General features: G+C 28.8%; 1 protein-coding gene across 7 annotated transcripts in view; it reads right to left on the reverse strand.

Moving 5' to 3' along the window:
* The window catches only part of LOC107448983 (FAT atypical cadherin kugelei), a 653,420-nt gene that overhangs the window by 376,372 nt on the left and 255,944 nt on the right, over positions 1–21,104 (reverse strand). For all 7 annotated transcript variants that reach the window (XM_071187808.2, XM_043040631.3, XM_043040626.3 and 4 more), the window contains 3 exons: positions 9,969–11,106; positions 7,949–8,479; positions 4,187–4,496 (listed from right to left, as the gene is read on the reverse strand). In XM_071187808.2, coding sequence (XP_071043909.2) covers positions 4,187–4,496; positions 7,949–8,479; positions 9,969–11,069 — 1,942 coding nt within the window. In that variant the 5' untranslated portion in view covers positions 11,070–11,106. The remainder of the gene's footprint in view (positions 1–4,186; positions 4,497–7,948; positions 8,480–9,968; positions 11,107–21,104) is intronic.

Below are 21,104 nucleotides of genomic sequence, written 5' to 3' on the forward strand. Positions count from 1 at the left end.
AAATATTTAGGTCTATTATCATGAAGAAAAAATTTATTACATTTTATATACCCTAAATATATCTGTAATCGACTGACTACAATGCGTTAAATGATATCATTGATACGAAGACAATATCAAACTAAGGCTTTCTATGTTTTAGAAACACAAATATTGGTAATTAATATTATCTTAAAAGCTAATCGTTTGTTTTAGTTTCTACTTACTCAACAAATAAGTCTGTGAATTTTTGTAAACGCAGTGACAGTTTTAGTATGGGCCATGCCGTACCCCAATACTTTAGAAAGCGTAGGATCTCAAATTTTACCACGTCAAAAAGCTTTATATTTGCTAACTTATTTCTAACTCGAATCACATTAAAAGCTTATAGATACTAATAAACACTGATAAAGCTCTGAATGATATTGCAAAGCAGGAGAAGCATAATATTCAATAGTTTCACGTCCACTGTTGCTTTCCGGCAACAACTCTAATGAAAAAGTATTCTATACACATTTTATAGTCTGGAATAGCACCTAGTGACTACCACCTGGTACCTAAACTTTTAAAATTAATAAATAAAAATTTATGTTTGACACTTTTTGCTGATGTAAACACTACGCTTAGTACGTTATGATTAAATAGGCTTAAAAATAAGCAACATTCTATACCTCAATCATACCTTGCATTCAGATTTTAGTATATAGTATACCAGATAGCTGAAATGCATTATTTTGTATGTGAATGTTATTGAATCACCCCATACACATTCTATATTCTATTCCAAATAGCTGAAGTACATTATTTTTTATATGAATGTTCTTCGATCATCCCATACACATTCTATATTCTATTCCTGATAGATGAAAAGCATTATTTTTATTATTAATGTTCATTTATCATTTCATATACATTATACACTTTATTCCAGATAAATAAAGTGCACTATTTTTTCTATGAATGTTTTTCAATCATCCCATTCTCAATATATATTCTATTCCAGATGGTTGAAGTGCATTATAATTTTTTTATGACTTTTCTTGAAGGAAATTAGTACCAAAGGTTAAAATTAAGCACCAATGAACAAACAAATAATTTAAAAAATTATACTTTCAGAAGAAGTATTGTTATTTTAATTGAAACTTAGTTTTATGGTTGGCGCAAAAATTTGAAAAGCCAATCATAAGATATCTAACCATTATAAAAAGAAATATTTCCATTTGCTGCAATTTTTAAAGATTAGAAGTTTTCAAAAGGAACTTTTTTTTTTAAAAAAAAAGAGGAAAAAAACTATGATTTCAAATTTTTGGAAATAAATAAGGTTCTTTTATTCTTCAGAACAGACGAAGATAGGAACTTGCTTTAGAAACTGTGTTTCATTAATTTAAACTGAAACTATAAATGAATGACTGAAAAATGAAATGAACGAATGAAACCAAATAATGAATTATTCATGAGTAGAAAACATGCTCTCGAAATAGGATGACATATTTTTATTCTCAAAATTTTTTGAGAAATAATGAAAGTCAACGGAAGGCATTAAAGTACATGAGAAGTAAAATAGATTAGAAGGCTATATATATCAGATTTTAAAAGACGGAATAAAAATTCTTTAGAAAATGAAAGTATGATACGATAGGATAACTTGGTCGTTTTAAAAGCAAAATGCGAAAAGGTAATTTTTCCCCTAAATCCCTACTCTATTTACAAGAATATAAAAGAAGGCCAGAAAAAGTAATTCATTCATTTTCTTCAAAATAAAATCTCAACCCTTCCCTATCACAGAACTAAACTTCATGAACAAAAATAATATTTGCATAATCTCTTTTGAAATATCATCAAGAGTAAAAAATAACAGTTACCCTTCATAATGTTTGTCTTCTGAATAGTAAAATTGAAGCCTCTGGGGTAGTCAGTAATCTTTAAAATTGCCTTTAAAATATAATAAAAATATCTTGCTATCTTTTAAGAAACGTGAGATAAATGTGGCTAAAAAGATTAAGTTATTATTCAATGCGAATTAAAACAGAAAAAAATTTGTTGCGCAGCATAATGCAATAGTTGTTAAATTTTTTTAGCAGAATAATTGTTTTGTTTGATCTTTTGTTTGAAACTTTTGAGCGTAATAAATGTCTTGTTTAGTCTGTTTGAAGTTTCTTAAATATGGTAAATGTTTTGTTTAGACAAAGATGTTTTGTTTTGATTAATTTTTTTATTATATAGTTAAAAAGTAAGCAATTAAAATGAAAAATAAAAAATATAAGCATATATTTTTTATTTTTCAACAGAAATGCATAGGTTTATAAATATTTAAGTGCATATATTCTTATTTCATTTTTATCCAATATAAGTGAAAAATATTCAACGGAATATATGCTTAAAATTCATTGAATATGAAGTTTAAATACGTATACAAATACAAACAAAAACGTATTCCAAGCATCACTAAGTTTTGATTATAGTCCTAATTGGATCATATAGCTATAAAGATGCATACTTAAATAATTCCATTAATTGAATGTTTCTATTATTTTTTTATTATAAAGTTAACCATACGCAATTAAAATGAAAAAATATTAAAAATATAAGTAAATATTTATATTTTTGAATAGAAATGCCCCATACGTTTATAAATATTTAAGTGCATACATAAATATTATAAATATTAAGTGCATATATTTTAATTTAAAACAGCGAACTTGTTCTATGACATGTAACTTTAATGGGTGTACTTTGGTTCAATATTTCTAAATCAGTTAGCTTCTGTACTTTAAAATCAATAATTATTTCTTGACTTAAATATTTCTTAAGAAACTCTAGTTCGTTAAGAAATTGGAGATATGTGACAGCGTCAGATATACAATAGAGATCGATCCCAACAGCACCTGCAAGAGAGAAGTTCTCAGCATGCGTCAATTTAGTAGTCCGACGTAACTAACATAAACTGCGCACTGGGGGAAAAAAAGGGAATGATGACACTACGTTCGAGCTACTAAGCTGCGTAGTGGAGGGTTAATACGAAAGATGTTATTACGTTTGAAGAACTAAAAGTTCAAGTTTCTCGTTTATGGTAACCCGTGTTTAGACCTTCCATCTTCTAGGAAGTATTGTAGGAACACCATCCTTCAAAAATATGAGTCTGACTATGCCGTCTAAATATTGATGCATTCAAAGCAGAATAATGCGCAGGAGTGCAATTTTTAGCTGTAGAAGGTTAACGTGTTGTAGGCATTTATCGCCAAATGTTTCCGTTTTGGGCGAAAACACTATAAAACGAATGGATTTTAAGTTTTCGTTAAGGGCGTATATCAATATCGGATCTCCCAAGACTCATGGCAACCAAGCGTAACGATAACACTGCTGCTCTTGATGAAATGATTAGAGGCAATTGAATATTTACGACTCACTCGAACTTAAAGGCTGTTTTTTAAAAGCTCTTTAGTCTCATGAAAGGAAGCTGTTTTTGAGAATAATATGCTGTTTTCATAACTGAAGTGAGTTTGTAGCAGTTACTCATGCCTGTACCGTCAAGTTTAGCCTATCTTTAGTTAGCACCCTTTATGTTTATTTTGAAAATTGAGCAAAACGTAAATATGGAGAAAAGCTAGAGTTTTGAGAAAATGTAAAAGTGTTTGTGGTCTAATTTTTTTAATATTTAAAAACTTACTACGGTGCTGCCTCATCTGAACTCATAAAAATTTGCAACAAAAAAAAAGAACAAAGCATTGATTTTGATAATTTTTATCCACGTAGAAAAATGTCGCCAAATTGGCGATTTTCCAAAAAAGTTTTAATAACTTTTAAATTATTTAAGTTACTTGCCCATTCTAAAGCCCAGATAATTCTCCACGGCAAAATAGCATGTATAGTTTAAAATTATAGCTTTGCTTCAAACGTAAGGCGCTTATGCTGTGGTTTTTATTTATTTATTTTTTTGCAGAAAAAGATTCGAAAAACCACACTAATGCAGCACTTCGTTTCGCAAGAATTAAAGAATGTTGCAAGTACTTTCTGCCATTAAATATCGTACTATATCATGTTATTCTGGCCTGTTTGCATCCTTCTTACATTTATAATTATAATTCACACCTTCTACTTTTCTTTATAACCCTTAATGGTAAAGCTGCTCTCGTTACTGTATCTCTATCACATTTATTCACAACCCTTATATTATATTGATTATAATACAGAATAAAAACGAACTAACCCTTGTCTTCATTCAATCCAAAACAAGGATCGTCATCAACAGGAACCATTAAGTATCTCACTGTACTTCCAGCATCAAAATCGAGAGCTGAGAGAGTAATAATAGGAGTATCAAGAGGAACACTATCTAAAACCTGACCAACACAATCCACTCGTTCAAAAAGGGGTCTATGATCATTAATATCTTGCAATTTGACTTGGACTGTCATTTCTGCTTGTCGTCTGTAAGGCGAACCCCAGTCGGAAGCTCTGACTCTTAATAAATAATCTCTTCGCATCGTTTCATAGTCCAATACTTCTGTTGTTCTGATCTGTAAAAATATATAATTTTTATGTATAATTTAAAACTTTTTTAAAAAAGAAAGCAAACGCACTGCAATAATTTATACAATTTTTTACTTAAAACAATTTTTACGAGCTTCGATTGAAATTTTCTTCAAACGAGAGAGGCACGAGCTTAAGCCTTTGACACGGAAATTTTATTAAACATATTTTTTCATACTTTTTCCATTATTTTGCATTAATTTAGTGCAAAATAAGTGAAAAATATTATATTTAGCAGTTTAATTATTTATGGTTATGAAATACAGCCTGGAACACTGGTGGTGTGTTTTTCTGCGTTAAAGGTAAAATCTTGCAAACAATCATTTGTCAAATTTCCAGTTATGTCTAAGAGAAATAGTTATTAATCATTGAAATTTCATTTATTAACAAAATTAATTATTTATAAATGTTTGAATATGAATGGGAAAAAAATTTAAATTACCGTTTTGGAATTTATATTTTAGAACAAATATAATTACGATTATCTAACAGATTTTTTTAGCAATTATTAGACTGTTTTTTTATAATTAAAAATATATATATTTAATTTTGCTTATAATTAGATCTTCAGAAAAAAATATATGCAAGGCACACCGGTGTCCCATCTGCGTCAAAGGTTAAACGTTCTTCTTAAATATATTGATTTATTTCATCAAAACTTTACATTAGCTGATAATATTTTTTAAAGTTTCAATTAGAGCCGGTATATTTTAATAAAGTTAAAATAAATTTTAAGCAAGAGTAAATTAAGTTCACTAATACAAAACAAATGCAGAAATAGTTCTAAAAGGGCCACATTTGTTATTAAAATAACAAGAAACCGGAAAAAAATCCTAAAAGAAAAGGACAAAAATTTTAAAAAATTCGGAAAAAATTTCCTGATTTTTTGAAATTTTCGTCATTTTTTTTCCGGTTTCTTGTTTTTTCTTCTTATTATTTTTCTTTTATTTTTTCCCCTTTCATTGTTCTGTAATTTTTCCATTATTTTCTCTACATTTTGAACTTATTTTATGAGTTCTATTTACTTGCAGCTTATGCGCAAAAAATAAAACTTATTGTTTTTTTTTTTACTTCGTGTTTTTTGTATTTATTTATTATGCTATATATATATATATAATGTATAACAATATCAGTAAAATAAAATTAAGAAATGAGAGCATTAAAAGTAGTTTCAGAAAAATGAAGAATTGTTATACTCTCATAATTTACGGATCAGAAACGTTAATCTAAACGAAAATCTTAAGCACAATTACTTAAAAAATAAAATATGAAAATTGCTTTAAAATACTATCACCAATAAAAACGAAGTCCGGTTATTTACATTTCCTTCAAATATGAACATTGCCGTTTTTAAAAATTCCATACAGTATTACATACAACTTTTACTTCCTAACCTCTTTGAGTATAAAATGTTATTCTGCAAGGGAAAAACACATTTGTAACTATTTAGTTTCTGTGGATGCGGTTCACAAATGTCAACTCTTTCTTACCATAAAGTACGTCCCGAAATGAAACATATTTGTAGGAAGGGTGGAATCACCCTAAGGGAGTACATTTTGGAAGATTGACTGACGCTTGTATAACATGGTAGTAAAATTTTGGAGAAAAAAAAAATTCGAAAAGCCCCTACGGTAAGCGAACAAAATCAAACGTAACTTAAATATATTTAGAAAACAGAATTTATAACTCTCTGAGAGGAAGTACGAGAATATATAATGCCTCCAGAACCTAAGTGGAAAATTTGTGGACGTAAGTTAGACGAGATAATAAAATAATATGGTAAAAAGAACACATTATTTAATATAAGGAGTTCTGTAAAAACTGCCTATAATTCTTATCAAATTGAAGAAAAGCATAATACATGTTTGGGGGGGGGGGTCGCAAATTAATATAAAGTGAGAAGAAAACGAAACATATAGAAGAAAAAGCATAATACACACAAGGGGGGGGCTGCAAATTAATATAAAGTGAGAAGAAAACGAAACATATAGAAGAAAAAGCATAATACACACAAGGGGGGGGGCTGCAAATTAATATAAAGTGAGAAGAAAACGAAACATATAGAAGAAAAAGCATAATACACACTAGGGGGGGTCGCAAATTAATATAAAGTGAGAAGAAAACGAAACATATAGAAGAAAAAGCATAATACACACTAGGGGGGGTCGCAAATTAATATAAAGTGAGAAGAAAACGAAACATATAGAAGAAAAAGCATAATACACACTAGGGGGGTCGCAAATTAATATAAAGTGAGAAGAAAACGAAACATATAGAAGAAAAAGCATAATACACACTAGGGGGGGTCGCAAATTAATATAAAGTGAGAAGAAAACGAAACATATAGAAGAAAAAGCATAATACACACTAGGGGGGGGGGTTCAAATTAATATAAAATGAGAAGAAAAGGAAACATGTAGAAGAAAAAGCCTAATACACATTGGGGGGGGGGTTGCACATTAATATAAAGTGAAAAGAAAACGCGATATATATAGGAATCAGACGGAATCATTTTGGCAACTTTGCCTAGGTTTATCGAGGCTCCTGGGTCATCGGATGGCAGTTGAGCGAGTGGTTTTGCGAATACTCATTTGATTAAGGGGGGAAGCAGAGAAGAGTTGAAAAATGATTAACTTCAACTTTCAATTAGCAATCAAACAAGTTTTGATATTCTGTACAACTATCTTCTTTAAGTTTGATTTATCGGGCAACAATAACGTTTTTCTTTCTTCGCTGAAATAATAATTAGAGATTCCCAATGTGTATACTTTTTGCTTTTTACTTCTGGTAAGGATTCTAAAGGTACTTAGATATTAAGGGCGGCTTTTACAAAACACACTGCATTTGGCTAATAATGAGTTAATAAGATTAACGAATAATTCATAAACATAGCTGATCTGCATTAACAATACACAAAATGGTAGGAAAAATAATAAGGAAGTGCTTGTAAAAATAAAAAGAAATTTTGAAGTTTAAAAATAAAAGAAATTTTAAATTTAAAAGGAGTAAAGAAATTGAAATCTAAACTTGAAATATATTTTCCCGTATTTTTTAATTAATGATAATTTAATATAAATTAGAAAAAAACTTACATGGCTGTAAAATACTTGTCTCAATTCAGTTAAAGAATCATCTTTAACTACTGAATTGTGTTTAATTAATATATTAAAAAATTAGTGATCTTTTCATTATTATTAAATAATAAACCATTTCTATGTAATGTTTAAAGAACGAATACATATTTTTAAAATACTATTACTTTTTAGGAAGGCTTACTAATATCAATTATTAACTTTTGATGCAACTTTTACAAAACTCCTGATTATATGATAATATGATTAAATAAATTGCTATACAATTAGTACACTTATCTACAGAATTCACTAATATATTAATATACTTATCTATAAAATATTATGCTATAATCATATTCACTAACCTCTCCAGTAAAGTGATCGATATTGAATGGAACGGGATGCAAATTAGCTAAGCTGTACGTAACATAACCATTGTCTCCTGCATCAGCATCTGTAGCATGCACTGTACAAACAACACTGTTTTGGGAACGATTCTCATCAAATACGACGACCATCGACGAAGTATTGAACATTGGATCATTGTCATTATTGTCTAATATTCTAATATTTACAATAGCAGTGCCTTTACGAAGGTGAGAACCACTCCTGCGGCCACTGTCCACTGCACTAACAGTCAGGGAATAGTAGGCTCTTCTCTCTCTATCTAGAACTTTGGATGTTCGCAGAACACCTGTTTTCTGGTCAACAGCAAACATGCCTTCATCGTTGCCAATTTCAATGGTGTAAAACAATGGATTCTTGCCTTTCTCAACAGTAGCTACTAATCTAACTAGTGGAAAACCGATGGGCGAAACTTCTTCAATTTCGACGTCGTAGTCAGATTGGCTGAATTTTGGAACGGGGAAAGTTGCTTCAGATATTTTGAGATGAACCTAAAATTGTTTAACAATAATTTAGGAATGATTGAATAAAATAAGAAAATTCATTTTAAAAAATACGTTGTTTTTTACTTTTTGAAGATAATAATTTTGAGGTTTTATTATTGCGAACTCACGGAAGAAATGGAATTAAAAAAATGGTTAGTGAGTTTCTAATTTTTGTACAGAAAGGAACTAATTTTCGAATTACAAGCCTGTGACATTGACATTCCTCACAAATAAATAAGATGCTTCTGAGGTTGACAGATGTAAAAAAATACACCTGAAATTATTTACACCTCAAATATACTTATTTGCTCTAAGTGTAGAAAAAATAGCCTGTACATCTCAAAAATAACCTCTCTAAGTTGGTTGCTTGTTGCTTTAAAGTAGATTTCAATTTCAAGTGTTAAGCAACCTTAACAACTTCATAAGCATTGATTATACACCTTAGGAGTTTATCCTTTAAGGTTGTTTCGAAAATCAACTTCAAATAATCCTCAAATCAACCTCGACACCTCAAAACAACCTCAAAAACACCTTACATTTTTGAAAGGGATATGTATTGATTGGAGATAAAAATACAAAACTTGAAATTCTTGGCTTTGAGAACGTTGTTTTCCATGTTAAAGTATATAGCATATGTCAAAATTACTTTAAAAATGCATTTTTTGCACCAAGCATGAGATGAAATCTTGCAGGTGGAGCTAATATGGATATTGCAGATAGTTTGGAAAAGTTTAAAAATGGTTATTATTATTAACAGTATCCAGAGTAGAAAAATAATATATTTTGCATGGGCTACCTGATAATCAAGCAAATGAACTTCATTATATAATATGTAAGAAAAACATGTGTGGGACTAATCCCCTCACTGTCTAGCGGCAGCTAGACATGAGAAAAACATAAAACTAGTATATAGAAGATTTTGTCACATTAATGTAACTGCTTTAAAATATATAAATAAGAATATTGTATTGAAAGGATTAGAAAACTTTTACTGTATTCTTCTAAAATATGTTTATAATCATTCCATTTTTATTTATTAAAACTACTATTAAAAATATGGAATTAAACCAATAAAAAGTCAGTTTTTATTACGTATTTTGAAGGAATTTTAAAATTAACCTTTAAAAAACTTACATTACTTTTGAATATAGCATAATTTTTTAAATACTATTTTCGAAAATTTTAAAATGCATTATGTATTTTTTAAATTAGTTAAGGCTTTTGCAATTCTCAATAATTTTATGAGAAAAAAAATTATTTTTAAGAACAGGTGTAAGCAATTTGGAGGAATAATAATTTAGCAGAAATTTTGAATTATTTTTCTTATATTAGATTAGTGTCTAATTAAAGTAAATATAAATTGGCATAATATTAATATTATTTATTAAAAATGCTTAGTACATACCTAAACTTTATTTTTTAGAATGATAAGTATACTTAAATTTTAACTGATTGGACTATAAGGTAAATAGTTGTGAAAGAGAAATGTACTTACTGTTTTTGTTGTTGATTTAGGAGGAGTTCCTCGGTCTGTTGCCTGCAACACTAAAGAATAACTGCCAGCAGCTAACTCACGATTTGGATCAGCAACTCCAATTTCAAATTCATGAGGTTTCTTTCCTGTTAAAACTTTAAAATAACCATCGGGATCACCTTTAACAATTCCCAAACCATCAATTTCGCCATGAATTCCTTTATCAGGATCAATCACTCGAACAATAGCATATATATCAGGATCGCTATGTTCTAGAATGGCAGGTAACTGTTTTACCTGAATCTCGGGTGCATGAAGATTTACAGGTGTTACTTTAATTTGCACTGTAGCGGTACTCAAAAACGACATTGTGCCAGCAACTCGAAATTTAGGACCTCGGTCTTCAGCTACTACCGTAAATTTATGCAAAGATTCAACCTGATAGTCAAGAGGGCGAGTTAATGTCAAAAATCCTCCAGTAGGGTGGATAGCAAATTGAAGAGATGGTTCCTTTAAGCTGTAGTATATATCACCATTGACTCCAACATCTGGATCTGTGGCTGTTACTCTAAGAAGATTTTTGTGTAGCGGATAGTCCTCGGGGACGGTCGTGTGATATTCGGACTTGTCAAAGAATGGATTGAGATCATTTGTATCCAAGATGTGAACATGAACTGTTGTATGGGCCTTTAACTTTACAGATCTTCTATATAACGAAGTTACCATAGCTCTAACACCAATGGCATAGTAATCTTGATATTCTCTATTTAATATAGCCTGTTCTTCTGTTCTTGTCCTCAAAGATAAAAAACAGAAATCTCCAACAGTTCTTGACTCCGCTTTAAACATCTTGGCCGGATCTCCAGAGACTATTTTATATCTAACAAGAAGCGATGGGTCAGATATAAAGATACCCATCTTCTCTGTAGGGATAACATAGGTTTTGCCTACTGCATTTTCAAGTACCGTTGCATTGTATTCTGTTTTGGTAAAATCCAGCGTCTGCTCACTTTTCACAACCTTTATTCGAGTGTACAAGACAGATATAAGAAGCACCAAACATGTGATGGGAAGGGTCAATGAGGAGGATGTTGCAGAGGGGTTTCGCCGAAGCAACCCCATTTATACAGTGAACAGCTGGTCAGCTTTGCATCAGAGCCTGCGAAAGAAAAACAAATTATAAAAATGAAGCAACATATTCTGCATTTTTACGATTGTATCAGTTTTATTTTATCAATCTCTGTTGGACCATACAAAAAAAGGCAAGAGATATTAACAAAATTAGTATGATATGAACAAAATATAGAATAAGAACAAAATTTATATAATTTTGCTACAACACCAGTCTTTTATACATGAAAACAAAATATTCTTAATCTTCAAACACGTGCAAGGGATCATTATCATTAAGCAAACCATTCACCATTTTTAGAAACTTTTAGAAAACCACAGTAGGTTCATTGAAGGTCCCCTTTATGTCAATCATATATAATCCTGCAATTTTTCTCCCTTGATTCCCTTAGAAAAACATGAATGAGGTGATTAAATTTTACATGTAAGCATTAACTTCAATTTGTATAGTTTTATTCAGTGTGCATATAAACATTGGTTATTCAGGAAGAGTGTCACTATAATTTTATAAATTTAGTTAAAATTTCAAATTTCAAGTATATGGTATTTAATTAATATTATTTGCAAGTTATTTTTAGAATCCAAAAAGTGCTTAACAACTCAAAAAGCAATTCTTATCAATCGTATTTTATAGAAAAACGTATACTCCGGTAGTCTTGGTTCGCGTTCAAGGGTAACAATATAGAGCGCGCTGAATCGCGAGTTCATATAGGTTACTAATTAACTAAATATTGATCTAACTGACTGACTTACCTTAACACTTTCAACCTCTTTAAAGATTGCAAACTTCAAATTTTATCTCATTAAAAATTTAAAAGAATTTTTACCACTACTTTGTACGATATAAATAAAGGAAACACAAAAATTTTTTTAATGTGCAGTCTATGAGTAGAATGATTAGTTTTAGAAGCACTGATTTAAATTTAGTTATCTAGACTTAAAGTAAACATAGTTCAACACATAAATATTAATCCATATATAAAATTCAAACAAAAAGAGAATACATTTATTATGGAAAGTTGATAAAATATAATTCATAACAGAAACTGTTAAAAACAGAATATTAATTACATTGAATTAAAGTTTGCACGGGTCTAAATAAACGCAGAATTTTACGACATAAAAGATTCAATGATATCATTTATGATACCAAAAAGTAGGTACTAAAATAAAAGTAACTCTTTTTAATCTCTCTCCATCATATTAACCACTACTTCACCGACTGTAATATTAAACAGCGCAAGAAATGGCTCATACTTTTATGTCCTACCATACGTCATTTTCAAACCTGCCACTAACACAGCGCTTCATTGATGCTTTTAGAAAGGAGAAAGACATATCTTAAGTATAACAGAATAACAAATACCCGCTTTGCGCCATTTTTTCCCTCTAACGAAATAACTAACAGACTTTATGATGCATAGGCGTGTCAACGGCAAGAAATAAAAAGCAAAATATAAAATTGCACGCATGTGTATGGATGTGTGGTTGGGTATAGATATATAATCCTTGGATATACTCGGTCAGTCATATTCTCTCTCCTAGAAAGCCCAAGACGAATGTTCCACAAGCATTTTCCGATATATCGGAATATTTTACTATGTACTATCCTTCCAGAAAAGGAGAAAACAACCTTTAGGGTCGCCTCTAGAACGGGATAATCAGAAGTCGGCAAGAGCGAGCTAAAAGCTGGAGTGAAAAGATGTTGATAAAAGCCTTTCGAATCGAAAAATATATATTTTGTTATTCTTTAGATATCGCTGACACCATCGGTTACCATTATTTGGAAGAGTTTTATCAGAATTCTTCTCCTTTACTCTTTATCAGGTTCATTTCATTTTTTTCATAAAGATTCCGGTTTTTACTTAGGGAGTTCCATCACGTAGGGAAGATTTGGGGGGTAACACGGAAAGTTAGAAGCCTTGTTGTGTACAAATTAGGGAGTTAGTTGTAATGTGAGAGCAAGGCAAGAAACGTGTTATTTCTTATTAAGCTTTATTTCTGTTAAAGCGGTAGCTTTATTTCTGCATGAATAGAAATGGTAAACAATGATTAAACTAAATTTCTTTGAATTATTATTTCAAAGAAAAGATAATACTCCCCAAGACCTCTTTTAAGTTGATATGAGCAATTCTACAAATAAACGCCAAAAAAATATTTTTTTGGTGGAGGGGGCACGCTATTTCTACATAAATTTTCTTCTCTTTTGTACCCTAAAAAAGCAAGAAAAAATCGTGAACATGAAATTTTTTCTTTGTGACATACTTTGAATGACAAAATGCCAATTTTAAATTTTTCCCGATATTTTCAATTTACGAACTTTGATTAAATTTCTTTTATTTGTTTTTTATACTAAAATATAATCTTATAGTATGAAATCTCTATAAATACATTTTAGAGAGACATTATAATAATATTATATTTATGTAAAAATCGTTTTATCTGAATAAATGGCTCAGTTAAAATTGATATTTTGTCATTTAAAGTATGTCACAAAGAAAATATTTCATGTTCTTCACGATTTTTTCTTGCTTTTTTAGGGTGAAAAAAAGAAGAAAATTCATGTAGAAATAGCATGCCCCCCCATTTTTTTGCCGCCTAATTGGTGTTTATTTGTAGAATTGCTCATATACAGTTTTTGACTTAATTTTTAGTATTATTTACTGATACACCAGGGCTAATGTTACCATTTTTTTGCATTTCACGCTTTATAAAAATATCTGACGAATTCTTACATAAAAGTTCAACTTGAACTATAGATTTAATATGGGCAAGCAACCAATGTAATAAATTAGATTTACTTACAATTGTAACAAAGATTAAAAATTTAAAAAATTTAATATTTAAATATTTATTTACTTTATTGGATGTTAGACTGTTACAGGTAAGAAATCGATATTCCTTTATTTAAATTGCGGCAGTACACTGTAAAAAAAATCCAGATCAAATTACGGTATAAACTACCGGCAATCTGGGTGCCTCATCCGTAAAATCCATTTTACCCATAAAAATATTATACTGCAATTTTTACAGAAATATTTACTTAATTAAAGTGAATCTGTGATTTTAAGATAATTATTACTGTAAAAATTACGGTACATCAGATTTTTTATTCCGTAACATGTTCTGGTAAAAGAGAATTTTACGGTAAAAAGTATTGGCACCCCGTGTGCCGGTATTTTAATTTAGTGCAGGTTCCATAATTTAATCCGGAATTTTTTGTAGTGTGTTTAAACGTTAATGGAGTTTATTATACGAATAATCTTTATAGGCAAAACAATAGCAGATATTATTATTTTCTTATAAATTTCTGCGAATGAATCTATAATTACCTACACAATTTTTTAGCTAAGTTTTCTTGCTGTAGAATAAAATTAAATTAAAAACGAAGTAAAATACCGGACACCACCGAGGTTTATTTCACCTAAGGAAATACTGTTGTTAGTAGAATAAGTTGACCTTTATTTTTTGAGAAAACATTATAACAATGCCTTGACATTATCATTAGCCTTGAGTTAAAAAAAACTCAAGGCTTAACTAAAAGTATAAATTTTAATGCGTTAAAAACACTGATTATAACTCTTAAGACGAACGTCTAATTGCAAAGTCATTTCTAGTAACAAAATAAAAATTAGCAACAGTTATTTTATATATATTTTCATTGTTATGGAAAATAATAGACTTGAAACCAATTTTAAACACAATAGCTCAAGAAAAATTAAAAATGCAAGTTTCTGTTATCAAAATAAAATTGCATATTCAAATACATCCTATTATTCAAAGACTCGCATGAAAGTAATACAGTATATAATTCATTAAACTAATTTAAACTGTGTTAGAAACAATAGTGCAACTGTAATTTTGGTATTTTGAATAGTTAAGAGAAGTAATTTTTATTGGTTTGGCATTCGAATTCGAATTTGAAATTTCGCTGTTTCAGAACTAGACAGTTTAAGAGTTCAAAATAACACATAATAATTTTGGGGCACTTTTTATCATTAATTTCACTCCTCTAGAATTTGCAACAAGTAATTATGCTTAATATGCATCATAAATAATTTAGAAATGAAAAAATGCTTCTATTTATATCAATTTTTTTTTCATTTTATGCGAAAAGAAAACTTCTTTTGTCTCCTTTTGTATTGAATTCCTATGGTACAAAGAGCGCACACAATTTTGAGAGACTTTTATCATGCTGAAGCCAATTTTTCTGAATTTTGGGTGTTTTGAAGCGATTTGGCAGACAATTAAATTAAATTGAACTAATTTCTGTGCGATTTGTAAATGCTCGTTTCGCTACGAAATATAGCATCTCAGATAGATAAATGAAGAAGTCGTTAGCAATTTACCCGTAATCACTTTTCAACTCATTTTACTTTTAAAATTCAAAACATATAATCTGATATTACTTCGATAGATTATGTATTTATTTTATATAATTAGGATAAGGATGGAATTATAGAGATGCATTTATTGAGAAAAGCATAACACCGAGAAAATAAACTAAATCTAATATTAAAGTAAACAATAAATGAATATTAAATAACAATAAAATAAATGATAAATATCAGTAAGCCTTGATTAAAAAATCTTCATTGACATATGCAGACGGAAATAAAAGTCGGCACGTTTCAAGCACTCGGAAATAGGAGCCCATTCTCAAGACTTGTCAGACGTGAATGAGAAGAAACTAAAGTGATTTGAAAAAAATATAGAACATAAAGTTGCCAGTGAAAATGGAAAATATTAATAAATGGGTATTTCTAATTACTTTTGTTTCGTTTCATTCAAGACTGGCTTAAGAATGGGAGTCTTAAGAATGAGCGTCTATTTTTGAGCGCTTGAAACATACTGACTTTTTGAAGTCAATTAAGTTTTTTAATAAAGTAATATCGTATCGCTTCTGTTTCTGGGGATTATTTATATAATACTCATACAAAATATACATTATATACAATTATAATATACAATTTTACAAAATATTAAATAAACCCTCATTTAAAAATATACCCTAGCTTTAATAATTATAATATTAGTTTTCTGTTACAATTTATGCTTAATAAAAAAGTTTCCCGTTGAAAATACATTAGATAGTGTATAAGAATTTAAATCAGAAGTTAAGAATTATTAACACTGGCTATAATACTCAAATACACAATAAATAAACGTCCATATTCTTATACTAAAAAACGCTAAATTAATCCTCTTATTATTATACTAAAAATATAATATATAAACTCACACACTAAAATAAGCACTAGTACTTATAACTAATAATAGTTTTATGATACAGTATACTGTTTACAGTGAAACAGCATATAAGAATTTAAATATAAAACTTGATTCAAGAAATGAAGAAAAGGCAAATTAAACTTAAACATTATTATTATTTATACATCTATTTTTTCCGTTTGCAAGTTTAACACAATCGCTTCTTTGCATTTAAATCAACAAAATTGTAAATCTGAAACATCGAAAATATTCCGTATATAGTAATCCAGAAAGCTGAATATTCTTCGATATGTAAAAGAATTCGATGGATACTGAGATTGGGACGATTTTTTGTAAACATAAGCTGAAATATATTTCCATATTTTTAGAGATTTGTAGTCTCAAAATCATAAAGCTGGAACAGTAACAGTAAATGAAGTTAACATTTTCAGTATTTCTGGTGCCGTATTGAATTTAAATCTTTTTTGGAATAGATTGCGAAAAGTGAGCATGACGAATGGCTTTTTGTTGAATTGAAATATTTCTGGGATATATATATATATATATCCATTGAAATATGAAACAGATCTTATAGGATTCTATATCAGCAATAGAACTATTTAAAACATTTAAGGGAAAATAAATAAATATTTGAATGACATATTTATTCAATGAAATATGAATTCGAGAATTTTATTTCAGCAATTTGATTATATAAAATATTCAAAAGTGTATAAATAAATATTTTAATGAAATATAAAACAAATCTTCAGGGATTCTATTTAAGCAAAAAACTTAGGACTATATAGAATAATTTATTAAAAGAAAATTCTTGTTATATAAAATATTCAAAAGTGTATAGATAAATATTTCAATGAAATATGAAACAAATCTTCAAGCATTCTATTTAAGCAAAAACCTTAGGACTATATAGAATAATTTATTAAAAGAAAATTCTTGTTTTATAATGTAAAGAAAATCTAGCTATATATGTTACAAGTAATAGAATACAAAAGACTAGCTGGCAAAGTATCAAATGATTAAACATTTCACACATTGTTTAGGTATTCTAGAGAATACTAAACAATGAATCAGTAAATTATGAATTATACCTTTTCAGTACAATTAGTATGAAGTACTTTATCGGGATTCTATTGAATTCCAGCATTTTGTACATGGCTGGCAACATAGATAGTACTAACCAAATTATTGGGACCATATTTTTCAGATTTTGCTTATATAATATTACATATGAATTTACTAACACTAAAATAAAATATTATACAAACTTATTTTAGTTCAAAAAATTAGCATTCATTCATAAGCAAAAAAATTAGTTATGAATGAATATTATGGTTTTAATATTCATGATATTTGATCCTGTATTCTTATTACGACAATCTTGAAGTTCTAACATGAAGAAGGTCAAAGTCTTTTTTTTTTGATGGATTCGGATTTGTAACCATCAATATGTAGGGGTTAGCCACACTCAGAGAAATATGATCCTAATAGTTAGGTCAAGAGAGCGTCCCAAAGCTTGGACCCCTTAATGTTAAATTTACTTTTTACTTATTTCATCATATCTCGAGAAATTTTAAGATAATTGAAAAAATTTTGCACATAATTATAAAATTCGTTTATTTGAATATAATTTTATGTAAAATGTAACTTTCAGTATATGTTTATTGTTTGATTATTTAGTTTGATAACAGTGAAAAAAATCTTAAATTGTAAGGTACATACCGTTTTACAAAATTTTAAAGTATACAATTTTAAATGGCAAAATAAAAAACGTGAGTGAAAGCGGTCGGATAGTTGAGTCAGAATAATTGAATACTTAAGAAGTCGAATTTCGAAAAAGTCGCTTCTTTTAAATATTTGTCCAAGTAGGATGCGATAATAAATAAAGCATTGGAGTAAAAAACTCAATAAATTTTAAAGTACAATGCTCAAAATAAAAAAGTGAACACCCTACATTGCGGACTTTCACATATTAAGATTCAGTCTTAATTACTCGAGGGCCTTACTTACATATACTAATTAATTAGTGCCGGCGATATTTTAAGATAAGAAATCAAATGTTTAATGTACGACTTTTTCAAATTTAATAACCTAGAAGCTATTTGAATGACTGAGCTATAAGTTTGCGTTTTGCATTAAAAATTACATTCTTTTAAGTAATGAAAAAATTAGTATACCTTCCAATTTAAAATATTTTTCGACTAGTCTTAAATAAAATAATGAAAATTAATAAATATTTACTCAAAATTATTTTTTGCGCTGAATTATACAAAGACAAACGAATTTCATAATTATGAATTTTCCTTAGATTCGCTTAAAAATCTTTCGAGATATGGCGAAATATGCAAAAAGAAAAATTAGCGTTGACCCCTTCCTTCTCGCTCCCGTGAAAATGACGGGGTGGGGTTTCGCCCTCTATTTCTCGCTCCCGTGATATTGAAGGGCTGGAGTGTTTAATAGTAACGCGCCAATAAGAATAAAACTAATTCATTTCTTTTGCCCAGAAAACATTTTATTTTTCATTTTACACACCAGATGGCAGTACCAGGATAATTTTAAGGTAATTTTAGATAGTTTATTTTAAACTAGTTGCAGCACTAATCAAATACGTAATACAAATATAAAAGTAAAAAAATAGACACTTTTATTACCGTTTTCTTGAAAATTAACCGATCGTTATGGGGTTAAGGTACCAAACTTTAAACCTCTTTCTTGTTCAGACTATGGATCACATTTTGTACATTGTGACTACCCCCTCCCTATTTCGATGGTTTATTCAAGAAAACACGTTTTTGTGTCTGATTTCGTAACTTAAAATATAATCTGCAGTAATTTATTAGCATATTTAATAACCTTAAATATGCTAATAAATTACTGCAGATTATATTTTAAGTATGCAGATTGTATTTTAATGAGTAGCCCTCAAACGATTAGGATTGAGTCGTAGAACGTAAAAATGCGATCATTAAAAACACAAGTTATTCAGATTGTTTACTTTTTCATTTTGAGCCCTGCACATTAATATTGAATTTTTTAAGAAAAAAAAACCCTTATAACAGAATGTGTAACATTGATTTGCACTCCGCCGTAGCGTGTTAAAAAGAAAAGAACAATATAAAGCAACGGAAATTTTTACCAGAATATAATTTAAATACAAATGTAATTCTTCGTGTAGCGCCTCATTCTTTAAACATCCATAATCCAAAAACATATAAAAGCAAAATAGGAATTGAAGAGAGTCTTGATAAGCTCCTAAAAATAGTATAAGTTTGCAAAATTTGATGTTTTATACAACCGAAAACGTTTTGTTTTGCAAACTTGCAAAAGTAAATAAAAATAGTTTCTCCTAAAACATTCTTGAAAAAGCGGCAAGACATAAAAATTCTCTAAACCTTCTTAACATTTCTTCGTGGGGCTGAACAGCAGTTGGAAATAAAATTGTATTTTACGACTTTTAACCCAATGACTACCCATATCCATGGAAGGTATAGTAGAAAATAAAGCATATATTACTTGGCTTCGAGACTTACGAGCATGACTTTGCTGTATTTTAATGAAGTTCGTTGAGTAGAAGATTGCCACCTTATTGCATAAGCATTTTATAATGCTTCGAATTCTATTTGAAAGAAATTGCATTCAGAAACTTGTGTAAAATGATATTTTTAGAATGAAGTCTTCAAATATTTTTCAAGATATTTTTGATGCCTCTTTTGCAACTATGTTATTCTGTCATTTAAGAAAATTAAGTAAATAATGGTAAAATAAATTCGTATTTTCAAGACAAAGCTGTTGGGAGCAGCACCTACACTGTAAAAAAATCCGGATAAAATTACGATTTACGGTAACAGTACTTTGGGTGCATCATCTGTAAAATCCATTTTGCCGGTAATTCTGGTTTAAATAGGGTTTTCTTAGCTTTTTAGAAATAAAAACAATTAAGAATCACTTCAACATAACATCATTTTAACACGGTTTCAGTTATAAAGTAATATTAATTTTAGTCATTAAATACATTTTTCTGAGAGTCTCAGTAGCAACAATAACTAACAATCATTTTAACATGAGATCATAACAAACACGGTTTTAGTTTTAAAATAATATTAAATGCATCCCTTAAATAAATTCGTATTGGATATTCAGTGATAACAATAGCTAATAATCACTTCATCATAAGATCATAATTAACACGGTCTCAGTTTTAAAGCAATATTAAATTTATTCATTAAATAAATTCTTCTTGGAGTTTCAGTAGCAACTACAACTAACAATTATTTCCACATAAAATCATAATTTACATGGTCCTAGTTATAAAATAATATTAAAGTTAATTACTCAATAATTTGTATTATCCTCTTTAGTCACAAAAATAACTAACAATCACTTCAATACAAAACCACAATTAACACGGTCTTAGCTTTGAAGTAATATTAAATTCCATCGTTAAATAAATTCTTGGCGTTTTAGTATCAACAACTAACAATCATTTCACCATAGGATCAAAATCTACACGGTCTTAGCTCTTAAGTAATATTAAATTTCATCATTAAATAAATTGCCGGCGTTCATAATTAAGTGTAAATTTTCATGATTAAATGTTTAAAAATTAATCGATAGAAACAATGTTAAAATCTTAAAGAAAATCACTTCATTTTACATTACTCTATCTTTTTAATTAATCAACTCAATTTCAAAGATAAACGTATGCTTTAAAAGTTGGTTGCGACAGGTTATATTCATGTTTAATTTTTAAGGTCATTCCAAACATAGGTTTTGTTTATATATGGGGTCAAAGTA

Source organism: Parasteatoda tepidariorum, chromosome 11, assembly GCF_982258835.1.
Source record: "Parasteatoda tepidariorum strain Cologne lab strain chromosome 11, Ptep-v5.0, whole genome shotgun sequence".
Classification (NCBI taxonomy): Eukaryota; Metazoa; Arthropoda; class Arachnida; order Araneae; family Theridiidae; genus Parasteatoda; species Parasteatoda tepidariorum.